The sequence below is a fragment of the Oncorhynchus mykiss genome, chromosome 13, assembly GCF_057628025.1.
Source record: "Oncorhynchus mykiss isolate SJ-2025 chromosome 13, ASM5762802v1, whole genome shotgun sequence".
Classification (NCBI taxonomy): Eukaryota; Metazoa; Chordata; class Actinopteri; order Salmoniformes; family Salmonidae; genus Oncorhynchus; species Oncorhynchus mykiss.
This window is the reverse complement of record NC_143034.1, coordinates 26768804-26786394: the sequence shown is the minus strand read 5'-3', so window position 1 is coordinate 26786394 and position 17591 is coordinate 26768804. Positions and strand designations below refer to the sequence as shown.

General features: G+C 45.4%; 1 protein-coding gene across 24 annotated transcripts in view; it reads left to right on the top strand.

Annotated features, from left to right (window-relative positions):
* Positions 1–17591, top strand: part of LOC110485800 (myosin-10) — a 95662-nt gene that overhangs the window by 33078 nt on the left and 44993 nt on the right. For 4 of the 24 annotated variants that reach the window (XM_036940465.2, XM_090195873.1, XM_090195879.1 and 1 more), the window contains exons 4-7: positions 9200–9227; positions 11398–11500; positions 13053–13082; positions 14470–14487. In XM_036940465.2, the coding sequence (XP_036796360.2) occupies positions 9200–9227; positions 11398–11500; positions 13053–13082; positions 14470–14487 (179 nt within the window). Of the gene's footprint in view, positions 1–9199; positions 9228–11397; positions 11507–13052; positions 13083–13334; positions 13353–14469; positions 14488–17591 lie in introns of all 24 variants that reach the window. The other 20 variants (XM_090195885.1, XM_090195874.1, XM_090195881.1 and 17 more) reach the window with 6 other exon arrangements.

The following is a 17591-nucleotide window of genomic DNA, read 5'->3' as shown; positions in this document are numbered from 1 at the left end:
ATCAACACAGGTAGGCTGCGACCTTAGCTTACTGCCCAATACATTATAAACTACATCTTTAGTCTACTTAGCATAGAGGAATTGTAATTATCTTCCCTAATCCTTTTCTACAAATGCATTCTATCTGCATTCTATCTGCTTGTTTTACCAGAATTGCTCCGCGTAGACTCAAGAAAAATAGACTTGCCCTGCTAATTTGACGCGCTATGATGCTGTTAACACTCGCGGGCACGTCTGTTTTCTCTCACTCGTATGCATTCTATTTCCAGCATGAGCACACTTTTTGTTACAATTGAGCTTGAGGCTCGTGGCTGGCAGGGATGTGAATTGGAATGTGTGGAATGAGTCTGGTCACTGCATTAATCCAGCAGGGGGGGGATCTGAAGGGGAGGGGGTAATGGGGAAGCAGTCAGCCCACAGTCCACAGTGTGAGATAGGACCTATCCCCCCTGTCTTGTGGCCGGTTGGAACTTCCCCTGGAGGAGCCAGGCCAACCAACAATGATCTTCATTTTGCTCTGGTTTGGACTCTGGCATCTGCTGACTGACATACCACTTACTGCTCACCACACAACACTTGGATGATGCCTTTATTTGTTGCAGAGTACATCTGCTATAAGTTATCAGTGCTCAGAGTTCATTTTGAGACATTTCCTCTCTCTTTTTTCTTAAACTTATGACTAGACTATGCTCAATTAAAGCTACAGACCACCAGTTTGTCTTCATTATCCACCACAGCCCAGTGGATGTGTTGTACCTCTATTTATATCAAACTGGTTTCTGAGGTCTTCCTCCTTCAAAGCCACTTTGTTAACAGCAAAAGTGACCTCTGGAGCTGGGCTTTCTGAGGCGAGAGTTTCCACTCCATTGCCTCTCTTTAATGCCGGCATTAGCCTTCAATAGCGGAGGCTGGCCCAGGCCCAGCGGGCCACAGGCTCACAATGAGCTCACTGTCTGTGGGCTGAGATCAGCTCCCTCTGCCCCCCTCTGCTCTTCTCTCGCTCGTCCTATCCTCCCTTGTCTCCTCTCCGTCGCAAATGCCACACGCAGAGCCACTGTCCCCAAAATGTCCTCCAATTTTTCACTTTGTCACAGGTTTGAAAGATGGTGACGTGTTTTGTTTTTGTTGTCTATGGTCTGTGGAGGAGTTCAAGTGGAGCCATCCATCCAAGCCTGGTGGTGAACTTGTTAATTAGGCTGTAAATTATTAAGTCATTATTCTATTATTTTGAGCATTAATAACAAAACTTTGGTACTGCCTTTTTCCCTCCCATGAGACAGTCCATTACTAAAGAATTGGCCAAACACCGTACAACTGAATAGGTTTTTAATATTTTAACAACCAATCCTATCCTATTCTGTGGAGAAGCCTCTTGAAGCCATCCAAAATAATCAAGTCATGTGAAGCTGGAAAGAACACTACCAATCATGTGAATCCCATACAATGGTTCTCATGACTAGGCTATAAAACACTGTTACAGAAATAACAGCTCTGCTTGGTTCCCCATCTATGCCCAACATGGCTTCTACCCCTCAAATAGTCAACAGAGTTTTACGATCTTGGAGATGTTGTTGAGGTCGATACATTGGCATGATACATTGGCATTCGAGAACGTCCTCTTGAATCGATTATATCTTTCCCGCGTCTGCAGCTGGCCAGATAAAGGGAGAGATGTTTCCACAGCAGCCTTGCTGTCTGGGCTGTGTTTGCGTCTGAAAGAGATAGGGGTTTTGAATGTAAAGGGAGACACAAGAAGGATGAGACAATGGTGTGTGTGCGTGCTTCTCAGTACGGCCGTGCGTAGAGCAGCGGATGATGACATCATACCATGAAATGCCTGTAAATCCTTGTGCATCAGTGAGAATGTCAAGCCAGGCCCCCCGCACGTCATCAAAGCCAGGAAGAACCTGCTCAAATCAAGGAAGCTGCACTGTCCCTGATGAGCCATCCAGCTGTGCCTGAGTCTCCCCCCACCCTGGCATCCCTTCCTACAGAACAACCCATCTAGCTCTGACCTCTCTCCTCTCTCCAGTTCACTCTTTCAAACCAGCTCTCTTCCTCCATCAGAATACCTGGCCAGGACTGCCTCTCTCTGTGACATTACTGAGCCAAATTAGAATAGTTACGGCTACTGTAGCGAAGGACATTAGCATTTTGTAAGAGTTTGTGCGTGCAGCGTCTCATGGGTGAATGATTGCCCTCCTTCCACCACAAGTATTATTTTATTGATGTATATCATGTTAGCTGTGCTGGGCTGGAATCGCAAATGAGCTCATCCAGGACAGGACAGAAATTTAATCCGAACATTCCCTCCAGGAGGCCAGGTCCAGACAAAGCCTCACCTTCAGGGACATTGAGCAACTATTCAGGTATCATCCCTTCCTCTGATGGCTTTTAAAGGGTCTTAGTCTATTGCACAGGCATGTGTCGTTACCGTGTCCAGGGGTGTGAAAGACCTTAATATCCGAGAGACAGAGAGAGAGAGTTCCACTTCCAGTGACTCAGGAAGAGGTCATGGGAAATGTCAGTGGCCAGCCACCATCTGTAGAATCTGTAGCGGAGACGGTGAAAGGCTGTTGGCCTCAGCTCAGAAAGAAGAGGGGGAAAACCCAAATGAAACATGTCCCGCTTCTGAGTCTGGTTTAATATCAAACGGTTTCCAATGTAGTTTCTCAGATGTGGTCAAAAACATGATTATTTTTTACGTCAAATAATTAATATTTGCGACGCAAAACATTTAATATGACCGGCTGCCCACAACAAATGGCAACATCATGCTAACAGATTCCTGTTTTGCTACATTGGTTGTAGCACTACTACTGCTTTTATTACACATCAAGACTTTTCTCCACAACCCTTTTCATCTGCTAAGTGAGGATGAATGGAGAGGCGATTTACAGTACCTACTTGAATGCCCAGCAGCAACCCAAACTCAGTGTCAGACAAAGATGGAAACCAGTAGCACCTCTCTCTCTGTTCCTAAGAAATGGTGAAGGACCAGCTAGATTTGAACACGACACGTTACATTCGTCACTTGTTACATCACAGCAACAATTCCACATTTCACATGAATTCATCGGATTGCTTTGTAGTGCACCCATCTCGCCATCTCGTAGCTCGGGGTGAAATTCCGGAGATAATTAGGAAATCTAATCAAATCAATGTTTATTGGTCCCGTACAGTTGATGTTAAAGCAGGTGCAGCTAAATACTTTGGTTACTAGCTCAAATCAAATGTTATTGGTCACATACACATGTTTAGCAGATGTTAATGCGAGTGTAGCGAAATGCTTGTGCTTCTAGTTCCGACAGTGAAGTAATATCTAACAAGTAATCTAACAATTCCCCACCAACTACCTTATACACACAAATAAGTACATATAAATATATGGATGAGCGATGGCCGAGTGGCATAGGCAAGGTGCAATAGATGGTATAAGGTATAGTATAAGGTGCAGACATGTGAGATGAGTAATGTAAGATATGTAAACATTATTAAAGTGGCATTATTAAACTGACTAGTGATCTAATTATTAAAGTGGCCAATGATTTGAGTCTCTATGTAGGCAGCAGCCTCTCTGAGTTAGTGATGCCTGTTTAGCAGTCATATGGCCTTGAGATAGCTGTTTCAGTCTCTCGGTCCCAGCTTTGATGCACCTGTACTACCTTGCCTTCGGCAGTAGCTCGGGTGGTTGTTGTCCTTGATGATCTTTTTGTTCTTCCTGTGACATCGGGTGCTGTAGGTGTCCTGGAGGGCAGGTAGGTTGCCTCCGGCGATGCTTTGTGCAGACCGCACCACCCTCTGGAGAGCCCTGCGGTTGAGGGCGGTGCAGTTGCCGTACCAGGCGGTGATACAGATTGACAGGATGCTCTCGATTGTGCGTCTGTAAAAGTTTGTCAAGGTTTTAGGTGACAAGCCAAATTTCTTCAGCTTCCTGAGGTTGAAGAGGCGCTGTGGCGCCCTCTTCACCACACTGTCTGTGTGGGTGGACCATTTCAGTTTGTCTGTGCACGCCGAGGAACTTAAAACTTTCCACCTTCTCCACTACTGTCACTTCGATGTGGATAGGGGGGTGCTCCCTCTGCTGTTTCCTGAAGTCCACAATCATCTCCTTTGTTTTGTTGACGTTGGAGTAGCTCCTAACAATGCAATAAGCAAATATACAAATAATCAACAAAACATTGCACTATGTATAGGAATAATCCTCAAATCAAACATTTGGAAATGAAATCATTTGGGTCATTGTCGTCCATGAAAAGCTGATAAGGTTTAGCCTAGAGACAAGTGTTACTCCTTTGGTGAATACAGGAAAATACACAGCCCCTATAAAGGAAAAGATGCACCCCTGTCTTGAATGATTGACTACGGTACCTCACAGGAGTCAATCTAATAATGCATCACAATCCTTTCCGTCCACCTTTCCACTGCGCATCATGACTCTCCCAGATTGAATGGAAACTCTTTAAACCTATTAAGGTGTGTATTCCCAGAAACGATTGGGTTATTGATGTCTTCAGGGGTAAAGCTCATCTAACATAGAAGTGCTCCTCCTCGGTAGAGATACAGATTGGACTGAAGGCTGTCTTCAGGGCTACGATGGAGTTCTGCTCCTGATGAGTCATTGCCGGTGTGAGCAGCTCTCTCTCTCTTATGCTATATTGGTCATGGTCTATTATAGTCCAGTCTGAGAACTCGGCACATGGCACTTAGGCTATGAAACTTCACATGGGAAATCTGGTCAATTATGTTCCCACCGTTCCCTCTATAAACTAGCTCACTGCTAGTAGATGCGATGGGTACAGTCCCAAACTGTGCTTCTGGGCCTTTACTTTGGGTCAGCCCCATGCTCTGCCTCTTACTGTGGGTCAGCCCCATGCCTTGGGACTCTGCCCCCGTTCACCTCAGCCAATTACATGAGAAGGAGCTCAGTGATTGGCTTGTTGTCTGCAAACTGTCCCAAACTTGCTGTCACTTCAAATGGGTCCCTCCTTCTTCTTCCTGATTCTCTAGCCATTAAACCAGAGCATCTCTCTCTCTCTTTCTCCTGCCTCTTACTGTAAGTCAGTCCCATGCTCTGCCTCTTACTGTGAGTTGCTCCTTTTAAAATAGCTATAGAGGCCTCTGGCTCTGTTCTAGTTCAATTCAATTGATTCCTCTTTCAACCTCGCTGTCACTTGAGATGGCTCCCGCCTGCTTCTTCCTGATTCTCTAGCTGTTAACCAGAGCATATCTATCTCTGTCTTTCTCTCTCTTTCTCCTGCCTCTAACTGTGAGTCAGCCCCATTCACTGCCTCTTACTGTGAGTCAGCCCCATTCACTGCCTCTTACTGTGGGTCAGCCCCATTCACTGCCTCTTACTGTGAGTCAGCCCCATTCACTGCCTCTTACTGTGGGTCAGCCCCATGCTCTGCCTCTGTGGGTCAGCCCCATGCTCTGCCTCTTACTGTGGGTCAGCTTCATGCTCTGCCTCTTACTGTGGGTCAGCCCCATGCTCTGCCTCTTACTGTGGGTCAGCCCCATGCTCTGCCTCTGTGGGTCAACCCCATTCTCTGCCTCTTACTGCGAGTCAGCCCCATTCACTACCTCTTACTGTGTCAGCCCCATTCACTGCCTCTTACTGTGGGTCAGGCCCATTCACTGTCTCTTACTGTGGGTCAGCCCCATGCTCTGCGTCTTACTGTGGGTCAGCCCCATGCTCTGCCTCTTACTGTGGGTCAGCCCCATGCTCTGCCTCTTACTGTGAGTCAGCCTCATGCTCTGCCTCTTACTGTGGGTCAGCCCCATGCTCTGCCTCTTACTGTGGGTCAGCCCCATGCTCTGCCTCTTACTGTGGGTCAGCCCCATCTTACTGTGGGTCAGCCCCATGCTCTGCCTCTTACTGTGGGTCAGCCCCATGCTCTGCCTCTTACTGTGAGTCAGCCCCATGCTCTGCCTCTTACTGTGGGTCAGCCCCATGCTCTGCCTCTTACTGTGGGTCAGCCCCATGCTCTGCCTCTTACTGCGAGTCAGCCCCATTCACTACCTCTTACTGTGAGTCAGCCCCATTCACTGCCTCTTACTGTGGGTCAGCCCCATTCACTGTCTCTTACTGTGGGTCAGCCCCATGCTCTGCCTCTTACTGCGAGTCAGCCCCATTCACTACCTCTTACTGTGTCAGCCCCATTCTCTGCCTCTTACTGTGGGTCAGCCCCATGCTCTGCCTCTTACTATGGGTCAGCCCCATGCTCTGCCTCTTACTGTGGGTCAGCCCCATCTTACTGTGGGTCAGCCCCATGCTCTGCCTCTTACTGTGGGTCAGCCCCATGCTCTGCCTCTTACTGTGGGTCAGCCCCATCTTACTGTGGGTCAGCCCCATGCTCTGCCTCTTACTGTGGGTCAACCCCATGCTCTGCCTCTTACTGTGAGTCAGCCCCATGCTCTGCCTCTGTGGGTCAGCCCCATGCTCTGCCTCTTACTGTGGATCAGCCCCTTGCTCTGCCTTGGTGACAAGAGCCCAGCCCTAGTCAGACTCACAGCCAGAACTGACCACAAAGGTCTATCTGGCGTCAGTGGCGAGCCACCGGAGCCCAGAGGAAGGGACTCACTGCAGAAGGGAAGGGAGCTGATGGCCTTTGTCTTATCTGTGGTACTCCAGTTCTGCCAGGCATGTGACACAGCTGAGAGGCCTGAGGAGGCGCTGATGCTGGCAGCCGAACCACAGTTAGTTCCCATGACCTCACACCTCACCACCTCCCTTACGCTCCTCTACTGCCACTCTCTGGTGCTAGCCTGGCCGGCAGCCACGACCTTGGGTTCATTTGGAGCCCACTGCTTCCGGGGACTGATCGGATGCCTCTCATTGTATCAGTTTGGTCTGGCGGCAGACAGTTTGGTCTGGCTGCAGACAGTTTGGTCTGGCGGCAGACAGTTTGTTCTGGCGGCAGACAGTTTGGTCTGGCGGCAGACAGTTTGGTCTGGCGGCAGACAGTTTGGTCTGGCGGCAGACTAAACTGTCTGGCGGCAGACAGTTTGGTCTGGAGGCAGACAGTTTGGTCTGGAGGCAGACAGTTTAGTCTGGTGGCAGACAGTTTGGTCTGGAGGCAGACAGTTTGGTCTGGAGGCAGACAGCTTGGTCTGGTGGCAGACAGTGGTGTTCTGTAGAGAGTGCTTTATGTGGTGTTATACGAGTGTGAGGAATGAAGTCTTAGAAACATGTTCTGGTGGTAATGACTACAAGCAATCATTCTTTACATACTAAATGTATTATAACTTTACAAATCTGTAAAATGATCATAATGATTTTTCTTTTTTGAGTGGCAGTCCACAGGTAAATATGATATGAACTGAATATTAAATTATATCAATTTGTATATTGTACCTGTACCCCCCAATGAAAAAATTACAAAATAAAAAAAAATGTGATTACATATATTTATGGAGAAGAATGACGTGTGTGTGTGTTTTATATTTATATTTCCATCACAGCCTATTAACTGGAGTACAAGGCAACCGTGACAGATGTTAAGTCATGTACAGTAGCATCAACCACCAGTGTGTGTTTTTATTTATTTTATTTTTATTTCACCTTTATTTAACCAGGTAGGCAAGTTGAGAACAAGTTCTCATTTACGATTGCGACCTGGCCAAGATAAAGCAAAGCAGTTCGACAGATACAACGACACAGAGTTACACATGGAGTAAAACAAACATACAGTCAATAATACAGTATAAACAAGTCTATATACAATGTGAGCAAATGAGGTGAGAAGGGAGGTAAAGGCAAAAAAGCCCATGGTGGCATAGTAAATACAATATAGCAAGTAAAACACTGGAATGGTAGTTTTGCAATGGAAGAATGTGCAAAGTAGAAATAAAAATAATGGGGCGCAAAGGAGCAAAATAAATAAATCAATTAAATAGTTTAGTGTTGAGGTGTTTTGATTCTCCAGTAATTTACTGTAATCTGAAGAAGTTATGCAACCCGATGTCAAATCTGGTTACAATTAATCAAATCCAATCGAGTTAAGAAAATTAAATCACTGGATCACTGTTTGATCGAAACGCAACTTGTCTGTTAACCCATTGGTGCCCCCGTTCACCTCAGTCAATTAGATGAGAAGGAGCTCAGTGATTGGCTTGTTGTCTGCAAACTGTCCCAACCTCGCTGTCACTTCAAATGGGTCCCTCCTTCTTATTCCTAATTCTCTAGCTGTTAAACCAGAGTATCTCTCTCTCTCTCTCTTTCTCTTCTCTCTCTCCTCTCTTTCCTGCTGACTGTAAATCACATTGATGCTTTGCCTTCTTCCGAGAGAGCTGTGTTTCTGTCATCAGCCCACCAGTTCAGTGATACAGGGCTCTAAAATAACAAGACTGTAAATACAGAGAAAGATGGCCTTTGGTTGCAGTATTACGCCTACCGTGGTCTGACTGAGTCTGATGACTTCATGTAAACTGTTTTCACATGCACATGATGGACATAGCCGACATACAGTCTTAGAAAAAAAGGTGTTATTTAGACCTTAAAAGGAAACCCTGTTGGTTCCACGTAGAACCCTTTTGGGTTCCATGCATAACCCTTTCCACAGAAGGTTCTACATGGAATTTAAAAAATAGTTCTACCTGGAACCAAAAAGGGTTATCCTATGGGAACAGCAGAAGAACCCTTTTGGAACTCTTTTTTTTCTAAGAGTGTAGCTTTCAGCGACAAGGTACACTATCGGCCCTTATCTCTGTAATGCAGAGGTTTGGCACTACAAAGCTTTCATTTGAAAGACTCCTCGATTCCTCCTCCATTTTGTGTGCCTGTGAAATGTCTGGATCCTGAGGCTTTTGAAATGTTTAGTGAAATTACATTTCACTCCTGGTGCAGACAATGACCTTCAACCTGTTTGAAGGGAGTATCTCATTTAATGGCAAACTCACCAAGCTCAGTAAAGTTGGCTATGTTCTGTAAAAATGACTTTGGTGTACATCAGTCAGCCAGTGATACATTTGGTACAAGACCTAATTTCAGTTTGAAAGAAGGATTTTGGGGAATGGGCTATTGCCGATGAGTATGCTAAATGCTGACACTGTGAATAATTTCTCTCCCCATTTCTCTCTCTCTCCCCATTTATCTCTCTCCCCCATTTCTCTCTCTCTCCCACTACCCCCCCCCTCTCTCTCCCTCTCTCTCTCTCCCACTACCCACCCCCTCCCTCTTTCTCTCTCTCCCTCCCAGACCGAGAGGACCAATCAATTCTCTGCACGTGAGTAACCTCTGAGCCATGTCTGCCCAGCCCTTTTCTTCTCTCTTTCCGTGTTCTGTGTTGCATGGGTTGCTGGATTTACAGGAAAGTGTCTTCTCAGTTTGATTCCTTGCACTAAGCCTGCATAGTATCATACCACACGTCACTGGTTTGGACCAGGTGGTTTAGAAAGGCCATGCAGCACCAGCTTAATTGCATAACATTCACAATTCAATTATCTTAGTTATGCGCGTCTCTTCCTCACTTAGTAGTCCCGAAAATGAAATGGGGAAATGACCTGCTGCATTGCATTCCTGCAGAAGCTCTATTCAACTATGAATGAAGTGTAGCTTATTGAAGCCGACATGAATGTACTTAGCACTGATTATAGGTCGAAAGAGGAATCAATTGAATTGAACTAGAACAGAGCCAGAGGCCCCAATAGCTATTTTAAAATGAGCAACTCAGTAACACAGAACAGTGAGACAGACACTTACGGGACGAGAGACTTAGGCTTGGGGCAGGGAAGCTGGGAAATGTTTGGTATTTCTGGTACACACACACACACAACCCCTACTAGTTGGCTGTATTCCAGTCTAGCGCCCAATATCTACAGATGACATTAATGCTGCCAAGAAACATGTCAGCGTGGCATCTCATCGTAAGCCTCTGTGACAGGCCTACACCGATGATGTGTGAAAGAGTATACAGGGTAAAGTTTCTCCAAGTGTGTGTGTGTGTGTGTGTCCTCTCCCTGTGCTGGTCTGAACCCGATCATCCACCACCCAATATTTCCCTGGAACCCCCAGGGCTACAAGCCACCAGTCAATAAATATTTTCCTAGCCTCTCACCATACATGACTAAGTCTGGGGGAGCATGGAAGAATTTGGATGGATGTCGGAAGTGTTGCTTGAACACTATCATAAAATCTCACATCTGCGATGATGCATTTATATGCCAACTGTGACACACACACACACACACACACACACACACACACACACACTGTAGGAGACGGTGGTCATAGCAATGTAAACGCTGCACAGAGATGCCATGTGATTATAAGTCAGTCCCTGAGAATATGAGCCGTCTCCTCTGCAGCAAGGCAAACCAACCTAAGGAATCTAACACTTCCAGTTTAATGCCAACATCATGGACATTTTACGCAATTACTCACTCACGGGCTGTGTCCAAAATAGCACCCTAATGCCTAAATAGTGCACTACTTTTGGCCAGAGCCCGTCATTTCAGACGCAGCCAGAAATACCCTCTGCTCCCGGTGGATATTGAGCTTAGCACTAAACACACAACTCATCAGCCATACAGCATATTCATAGTACTAGACTAGACTACCATAGGACTTCACCACATGACCAGGTAAGGGGAACCTGAAAGGAGAAAACAACACATGACTTTGTTATAGTAATTGGTTTTACACTCAGTGAGTATTCAGGGGCCTTGTCATTTATTTGAAGACCATCATGTCGTTAGTTTTATTTTGCAGATGATTTTGCTCAACTAGATATAACCTAGCGTTGAGCTTGAGATCGGGGAGAAAGTTCAATGTTAACCACCAGTGATTACGTAGAATGAGTACCTATTGTAAAACCACTGGTATGCATTGTGTGTTGACGTTACTGTACAGTAAGTGGTACTTGGGGATAGGATTCTGTCTGCAAAAACATACTTCCTTGCTCTAAAGCTGTCATCGCTGTGGGTCCGTGAGAACCACCCACAACCACAGCCGCTGAACTAAACTAGCGCAAAGAAAATAAACAGCACATATAGATACACAAAAGCCCAGCTACACACCGCCTCATCCGATAAACCTCTCAAATGTGGTTTATTGTCACTTCATTTGTTGTTTAGCGGAGTTGCAGGGAGCAGAGCCTGGCTAGCTCTCTCACCCCCAGCTCAATACTGTTTATGGAGTTTCCCAAGTGCCATAATCTCCTCACAAAAACATCTGCCAGTCAGAAAGACATTTCTGACACACACACAGACACACACACACACACACACACACAGACACACACACAGACACACACACACACACACACACACACACACACACACACACACACACACACACACACACACACACACACACACACACACACACACACGTCATTCTTCTCCATCAACTAACCCAGGGATCTGATCTGTCTTGTATGTTTTCTATCTTCTCAGAGGTGAATCTGGTGCTGGCAAGACAGAAAACACTAAAAAGGTCATCCAGTACCTTGCACATGTGGCTTCCTCCCATAAAGGAAAAAAAGACCACAGCATTCCTGTAAGTGTAAGTTTTTGTCTTTTCTTTCTCTATATTCCCCCTGCCATGTGTATCTCCCTACCACACCTCTAGCTCTCCCCCTAAACCATGTTCTGAAGGCCACAGTTACAGTATGTCTTTCTATTGAGGGGTAACTGATGAAAGAGGAGTTAACAACTTGTACAGCCCACATTGTCCCCCTAATACCAGGCCAGTCTGATCCACATTGTCCCCCTAATACCAGGCCAGTCTGATCCACAATGTCCCCTAATACCAGGCCAGTCTGATCCACATTGTCTCCCTAATACCAGGCCAGTCTGATCCACAATGTCCCCTAATACCAGGCCAGTCAGATCCACATTGTCCCCCTAATATCAGGCCAGTCTGATCCACATTGTCCCCCTAATACCAGGACAAGTTTGATCCACAATCTCCCCCTAATACCAGGACAGGTTGATCCACAATGTCCCTCTAATACCAGGACAGGTTGATCCACAATGTCCCCCTAATACCAGGCCAGTTTGATCCAGAATATCCCCCTAATACCAGGACAGGTTGATCCACAATGTCCCCCTAATACCAGGCCAGTTTGATCCAGAATATCCCCCTAATACCAGGCCAGTTTGATCCACAATGCCTCCATAATACCAGGCCAGTCTGATCCACAATGTCCGCCTAATACCAGGCCAGTCTGATCCACAATGTCCCCCTAATACCAGGCCAGTCTGATCCACAATGTCCCCCTAATACCAGGCCAGTCAGATCCATAATGTCCCCCTAATACCAGGCCAGTTTGATCCACAATGTCCCCCTAATACCAGGCCAGTCAGATCCACAATGTCCCCCTAATACCAGGCCAGTCAGTTCCACAATGTCCCCCTAATACCAGGCCATTCAGATCCATAATGTCCCCCTAATACCAGGCCAGTTTGATCCATAATGTCCCCCTAATACCAGGCCAGTCTGATCCACTGGTATTTACAGTACAGTGGATTAACTCCAATCCTAGTTAATCCATATCAGATAGATCCGTATGATAATGGGGGCATAATGATTAGAGGACAACAGTGTCTTGACATTGGACATGGGCTGTGTGATGAGGTCACCAAAGGGTCAGAGCCTTCTGTAGTTATATGATGCTGGTACATTACCACGGCAGTCAAAAATAGGCTCATTAAGCAATAAGGCACGAGTTGGTGGGGTATATGACCAATATATCACAGCTAAGGGCTGTTCTTCGGCACGACGCAACGCGGAGCTATTATAAACTGGTTACCAACGTAATTAGAACAGTAAAAGTTTTGTCATACCCTTTCGCCAATCATCATTCAGGCCTCAAACCACCCAGTTTATAAAAATGAACCCATTGATAAAATGTGCCAATATATAGGTGTTTTTTTTTGCATAACATGCCTGTAAATGTGTTAAGAATCCATATAGACGCGCTCCAGTCCCATGATGTGTGTTGCCAAAGTGAACACATCCTACAGTAGCACCTATAGTGGGCTCTATAGATTGTGCAGGCGTGCACAACCCTCTAACATATTTGCGTTTGTTTATTTGCAACAAACAGCCAGAGTCGCCTAAACCAGTAAAACTACAGGCAAGTCTTTACACTTTCTTCTCAATACCTTATTCATGTGCATGTTGCATCACCAACTTTCTACTCTCAAACGGACCTACTGTTATGTAAACCTAGTGGTCATTTAATATATTTCTTTGTGGCTTCAGCCTGTTTTGTGAAATGGTTGGTTATTTTCTTGCACACTGTGAAGCATGTATGTGTAATGTTGACATCTGCGTAAAAATTAGACAAACAAAGTTTGGGTATTGACCCAGATTCTCTTTCTATCAGGCGGAAAATAATCATGTCGTAAGTTAACTTTAAATCTGGCATGAATATTGATGTGTATCCAGCTTTTCCATGTATACCTGAGGGTCAATGCACTGTACTGTACCGTAAAATGTGCTTGCAAATTTTGTTATTCCACACTAGATGAAACACAATCATATGCATGCCTTTGTTGTGTTTGGTCGCCACCAGTCAACGTTTGGCAGACATGCCGCACTATGTGAGCTATTTTTGTACAATGCAGAGTAGAAGTTGAGCAGTAAGACGTTGAAATAGAGATGAATAGAGATGAGTCTGAAGATAGAACTGAGAAACACACACACACACACACCTTCTATCCTCGTGGGGACCTAAAATGTATTTCCATTCAAAATCCTATTTTCCCTAACCCCTAAACCTAACCTTAACGCCTAACCCTAAACCTAACCCCTAACTCTAATTGTAACCCTAAACCTAACCCCTAAGCTTAAAGTAGCCTTTGTCCTCATAGAGACGTGGGAAATGTCTCCACAAGGGAGAATTTTCCTCGTTTTACTATCCTTGTGAGGGACATTTGGACATTTCAGTTCCCCACGAGGATTAGAAGAACAAGACCAAACACACACACACGGGGTCAGTTAATGGACATTACTGAAAAACAGACTGTCTGGCTGTGGTTGTCATTACAGTAGTTAGTTCAGTAGCTTAATATTACTCTCAAGGTATTCTCTTTTCAACCAGCTGCTGTAGGTCAGTTGATACTGTTAAGATAATGGAAACGGCACATGAGGGCAGATGAGCAGTGTTCTGAATAAAGATGTGATGCTCACTATGGCACACTGCCCTAATACAAGGCTAATGTGAGAAACATAAGGAATTGCACCCGTCAGTGAGATAGCTTCTTGGAAAGGACCTTTCAGAATAACATGTCCATTCCCCTGCTTCCTGTTTTAATGTACTACTGTAGATTTCACTTAAACCGTTTGCCTTTATGTATTATTTAGTCTAGTCCAAATTGTCTTTGAGTACTACCTGTAATTGTCTTCCTTGGTGTGTATGTACTGTATGTATATCCTGTATGTGTGTTTAGTATCCATGATCATTAACACTTCCGGTTTATTTCCATGGTAACATTTGACAATCTACCCATTGACTACAGAGTGGAGCCCTGTTCTATGTGAGTAGCATGTTGTCCGTTCCTCACCTCTCTCTCTCTCACCCAACGTACTCCACTCACTAGACAAGCTCAAAACACAATGGGCAGAATATCCTGTAAAGGGGCTGATATTGTCGCTGTGTACTATTCTGTATATCTGTCCCTTTTATGGGTGTCAATGGGGTCCCAATAGCAGTTTCTGTTTCTATCACCTTTGGGACACTAAACTAGTTTTGTTTTAATCCACTCCATGCTCTGTGTGGTGTCCCTGTTCTTACCTATAGTTGGCACTGCTTCTTTCAAATATCTCAGATTCGGGAAAATAAACATGACTTCCTGGTTTAATACATACTAATAAACACGTTTCCCACTTCCTAACTGCCATATCCCATTTGAAACAATCATACACCACAAGTCATAAACAGTGCATTTGTAATATGTTCCACTGTTATACTGGCCGACATTTAGCAAGATTCCTGTCAGGACCTCGTCGCAAACTTCTCTCCCGTGTCCAATTTGGCTCCGGTGAGCCTGCTGGAGAACTTTTCACTCGCGAGGTGCTGGTGCTGCCAAATAGCCATAGCATGCTTTACTAAATAGTCAGTTGGCTTCCAGCTAGCTGGAGCTGGAGTAGGACTCTGGAGGAGAGCAGCTAGGGAGGGAGAGCCAAGAGGATCACTGCCCAGAGCTCAGCTGAACGGACTCCCCCAGGGAGAGAGGACCATGACATGGTCCAAGACCTACAACACCCTCCCCTCTGCTTAGTCTACTCAGACCCAGCCACAGAATGCCCAGCAGGGACGATAATGGGGATTTTAGTCTTCGTACCGTATTAAATTCACCACGGGGTGTTGACTGTGGATTTTGCCGTTTGTGTCTCAGTGGCAGTGCTACTTAGATCACTAATGAATCCCCTTAGAACTGCTTCTTCTTGTCTTTGCAAGTCTTTCATCTGCTCCCTGCTTTGCCATGGGGGAGGAGTTTACACAGATAAAAAGTTATTCTGACCTCCCCTTGAGGAGTGTGGGTTTGTTCCTGTTTGTTCCCCAAACCACAAACAAAGTCCAGTTGCCTGCGTCATTCGCACTCACCCAACAGTCACTGAAGTGGTATTCCGCTTGTGGACTTGGAGCAACTCTTGAAACGACTTGTAATGTCTGTCCAGCAGTGACTCTGTTTGTGGACTTGGATAGATTTGTAATGTCTGTCCAGCAGTGATTCTGTTTGTAGACTTGGATAGATTTGTAATGTCTGTCAAGCAGTGACTCTGTTTGTGGACTTGGATAGATTTGTAATGTCTGTCCAGCAGTGATTCTGGTTGTGGACTTGGATAGATTTGTAATGTCTGTCCAGCAGTGATTCTGTTTGTAGACTTGGATAGATTTGTAATGTCTGTCAAGCAGTGACTCTGCTTGTGGACTTGGATAGATTTGTAATGTCTGTCCAGCAGTGATTCTGGTTGTGGACTTGGATAGATTTGTAATGTCTGTCCAGCAGTGATTATGTTTGTAGACTTGGATAGATTTGTAATGTCTGTCAAGCAGTGACTCTGCTTGTGGACTTGGATAGATTTGAATGTCTGTCCAGCAGTGATTCTGTTTGTGGACTTGGAGAGATTTGTAATGTCTGTCCAGCAGTGATTCTAGTCTGTGGAGCAGATGTGACCCCACAACCCTACCTGGCCTCTTCCTTGAAGATTTAATGGGACAGTTTTTACTGTTCCTCTGGCTTTCCAGTCTCCACAATCTGGGCCAAAGCACTGCCAAAGGCCCTGACACTGATAACAAGTGAGGTTGAACACGCTACAAAGGATGTTTCCCAAGTTACAGAGGGAAGATTGAGAATAGAGAGGAGTTATTTCACAAAAGATTACATTCATTTCGTAGTCGTGTCAATGTTAACGGGATATTAAGTGGTAAACGATAGCATTGTCCAAAGTCACACTAACAACAACAGCTCTGTTATCAACAACTAAATATCCCTGTGTTCTTCCAGGCCCCCACCAGTTGTTGTCACTGTAGTGATTAGCCTCTTTACGTGGCTATGATGGTTCCCAGACACTGTTCATCAGAATAAGTGTAACGCATTCCATCAACAGTCATTTTATGGTCTTCTTGCTCACATAAACCTGATTATGTGGTACAATACATGTCCCGGAGGTCTTCCAGGCCTGTCAGTTGTTGGCACGGCTAGTGATTAGCCTCCTTACATGACAATGATGGTTTCTGGAATCTGTCAGAACAAGAGTAACACACTCCGGAACGCTGGAATGTGGGTCAGCTTGTAATGCTCCTAAAGTGGACCCCTGCTGGTGTTTTGTATTCACCCCTTTGTTCCTACCCTCTCCCCAGTCTGGTCCCAGTCTGTAGACTGAGTTTGGCAGAGATTTGCAGCTTGTGGACATTAAACAGTCTCCATTATGTCCTCTGTTCTAGTTTGTTCTAAAGCGTTTGGTGTTGTCAAGTTGTGCCATATAGCACTGCGTTATAGAGACAGCGTGTGACAATGACTATAGGAAATGGTAAGACTGCACTAACAGATCTGAAACCGTGCTATAATTTACAGTCTGTGCAATCTGCCACTGGCAGCAACGGGCTTATTCAATTCATTCCTGCCTCATTTTCAGCAGCACGAAAACTCAATGAAAACAGCAGCCGGGCTCTCTGGCCCAGCTCTGGCAGCCAAAGATCACATTACGCGTCTCACGTCTGAACGCAAGGCTGATTTCCTAACCCCTAACTCATCCCACAGACATCCCTGGAAAAACGCCACAGTCTTAAGCAATCAAAATGTGTCTGGTGGGCTTGACGTAATGGGAAAATTCCATTCCCACCTAGCTGCAGAAAAAAAAGCTCAAAGTACAGGCCATGTTCTTTTTTTGGTGGGCCATTTTGGATTCCTCGGGCCTGACCAAGCCTAGAATGAGGTTCTGGATGGGATCGTAATGGGCCACCTGTCTAAACATCTGCACAGGGTCATGTCCATTAGGGTATACTGTAGCAACGGAAGATGAAAACCAGTGTTTCTTATTGGACAAGTTTGGATACCACCTTTACATTTTGGATCGTTTCGTTCCATTTCATACTTATTGAACGTTCTTTTCTGCCCTGGCAGTCAGCCAGATA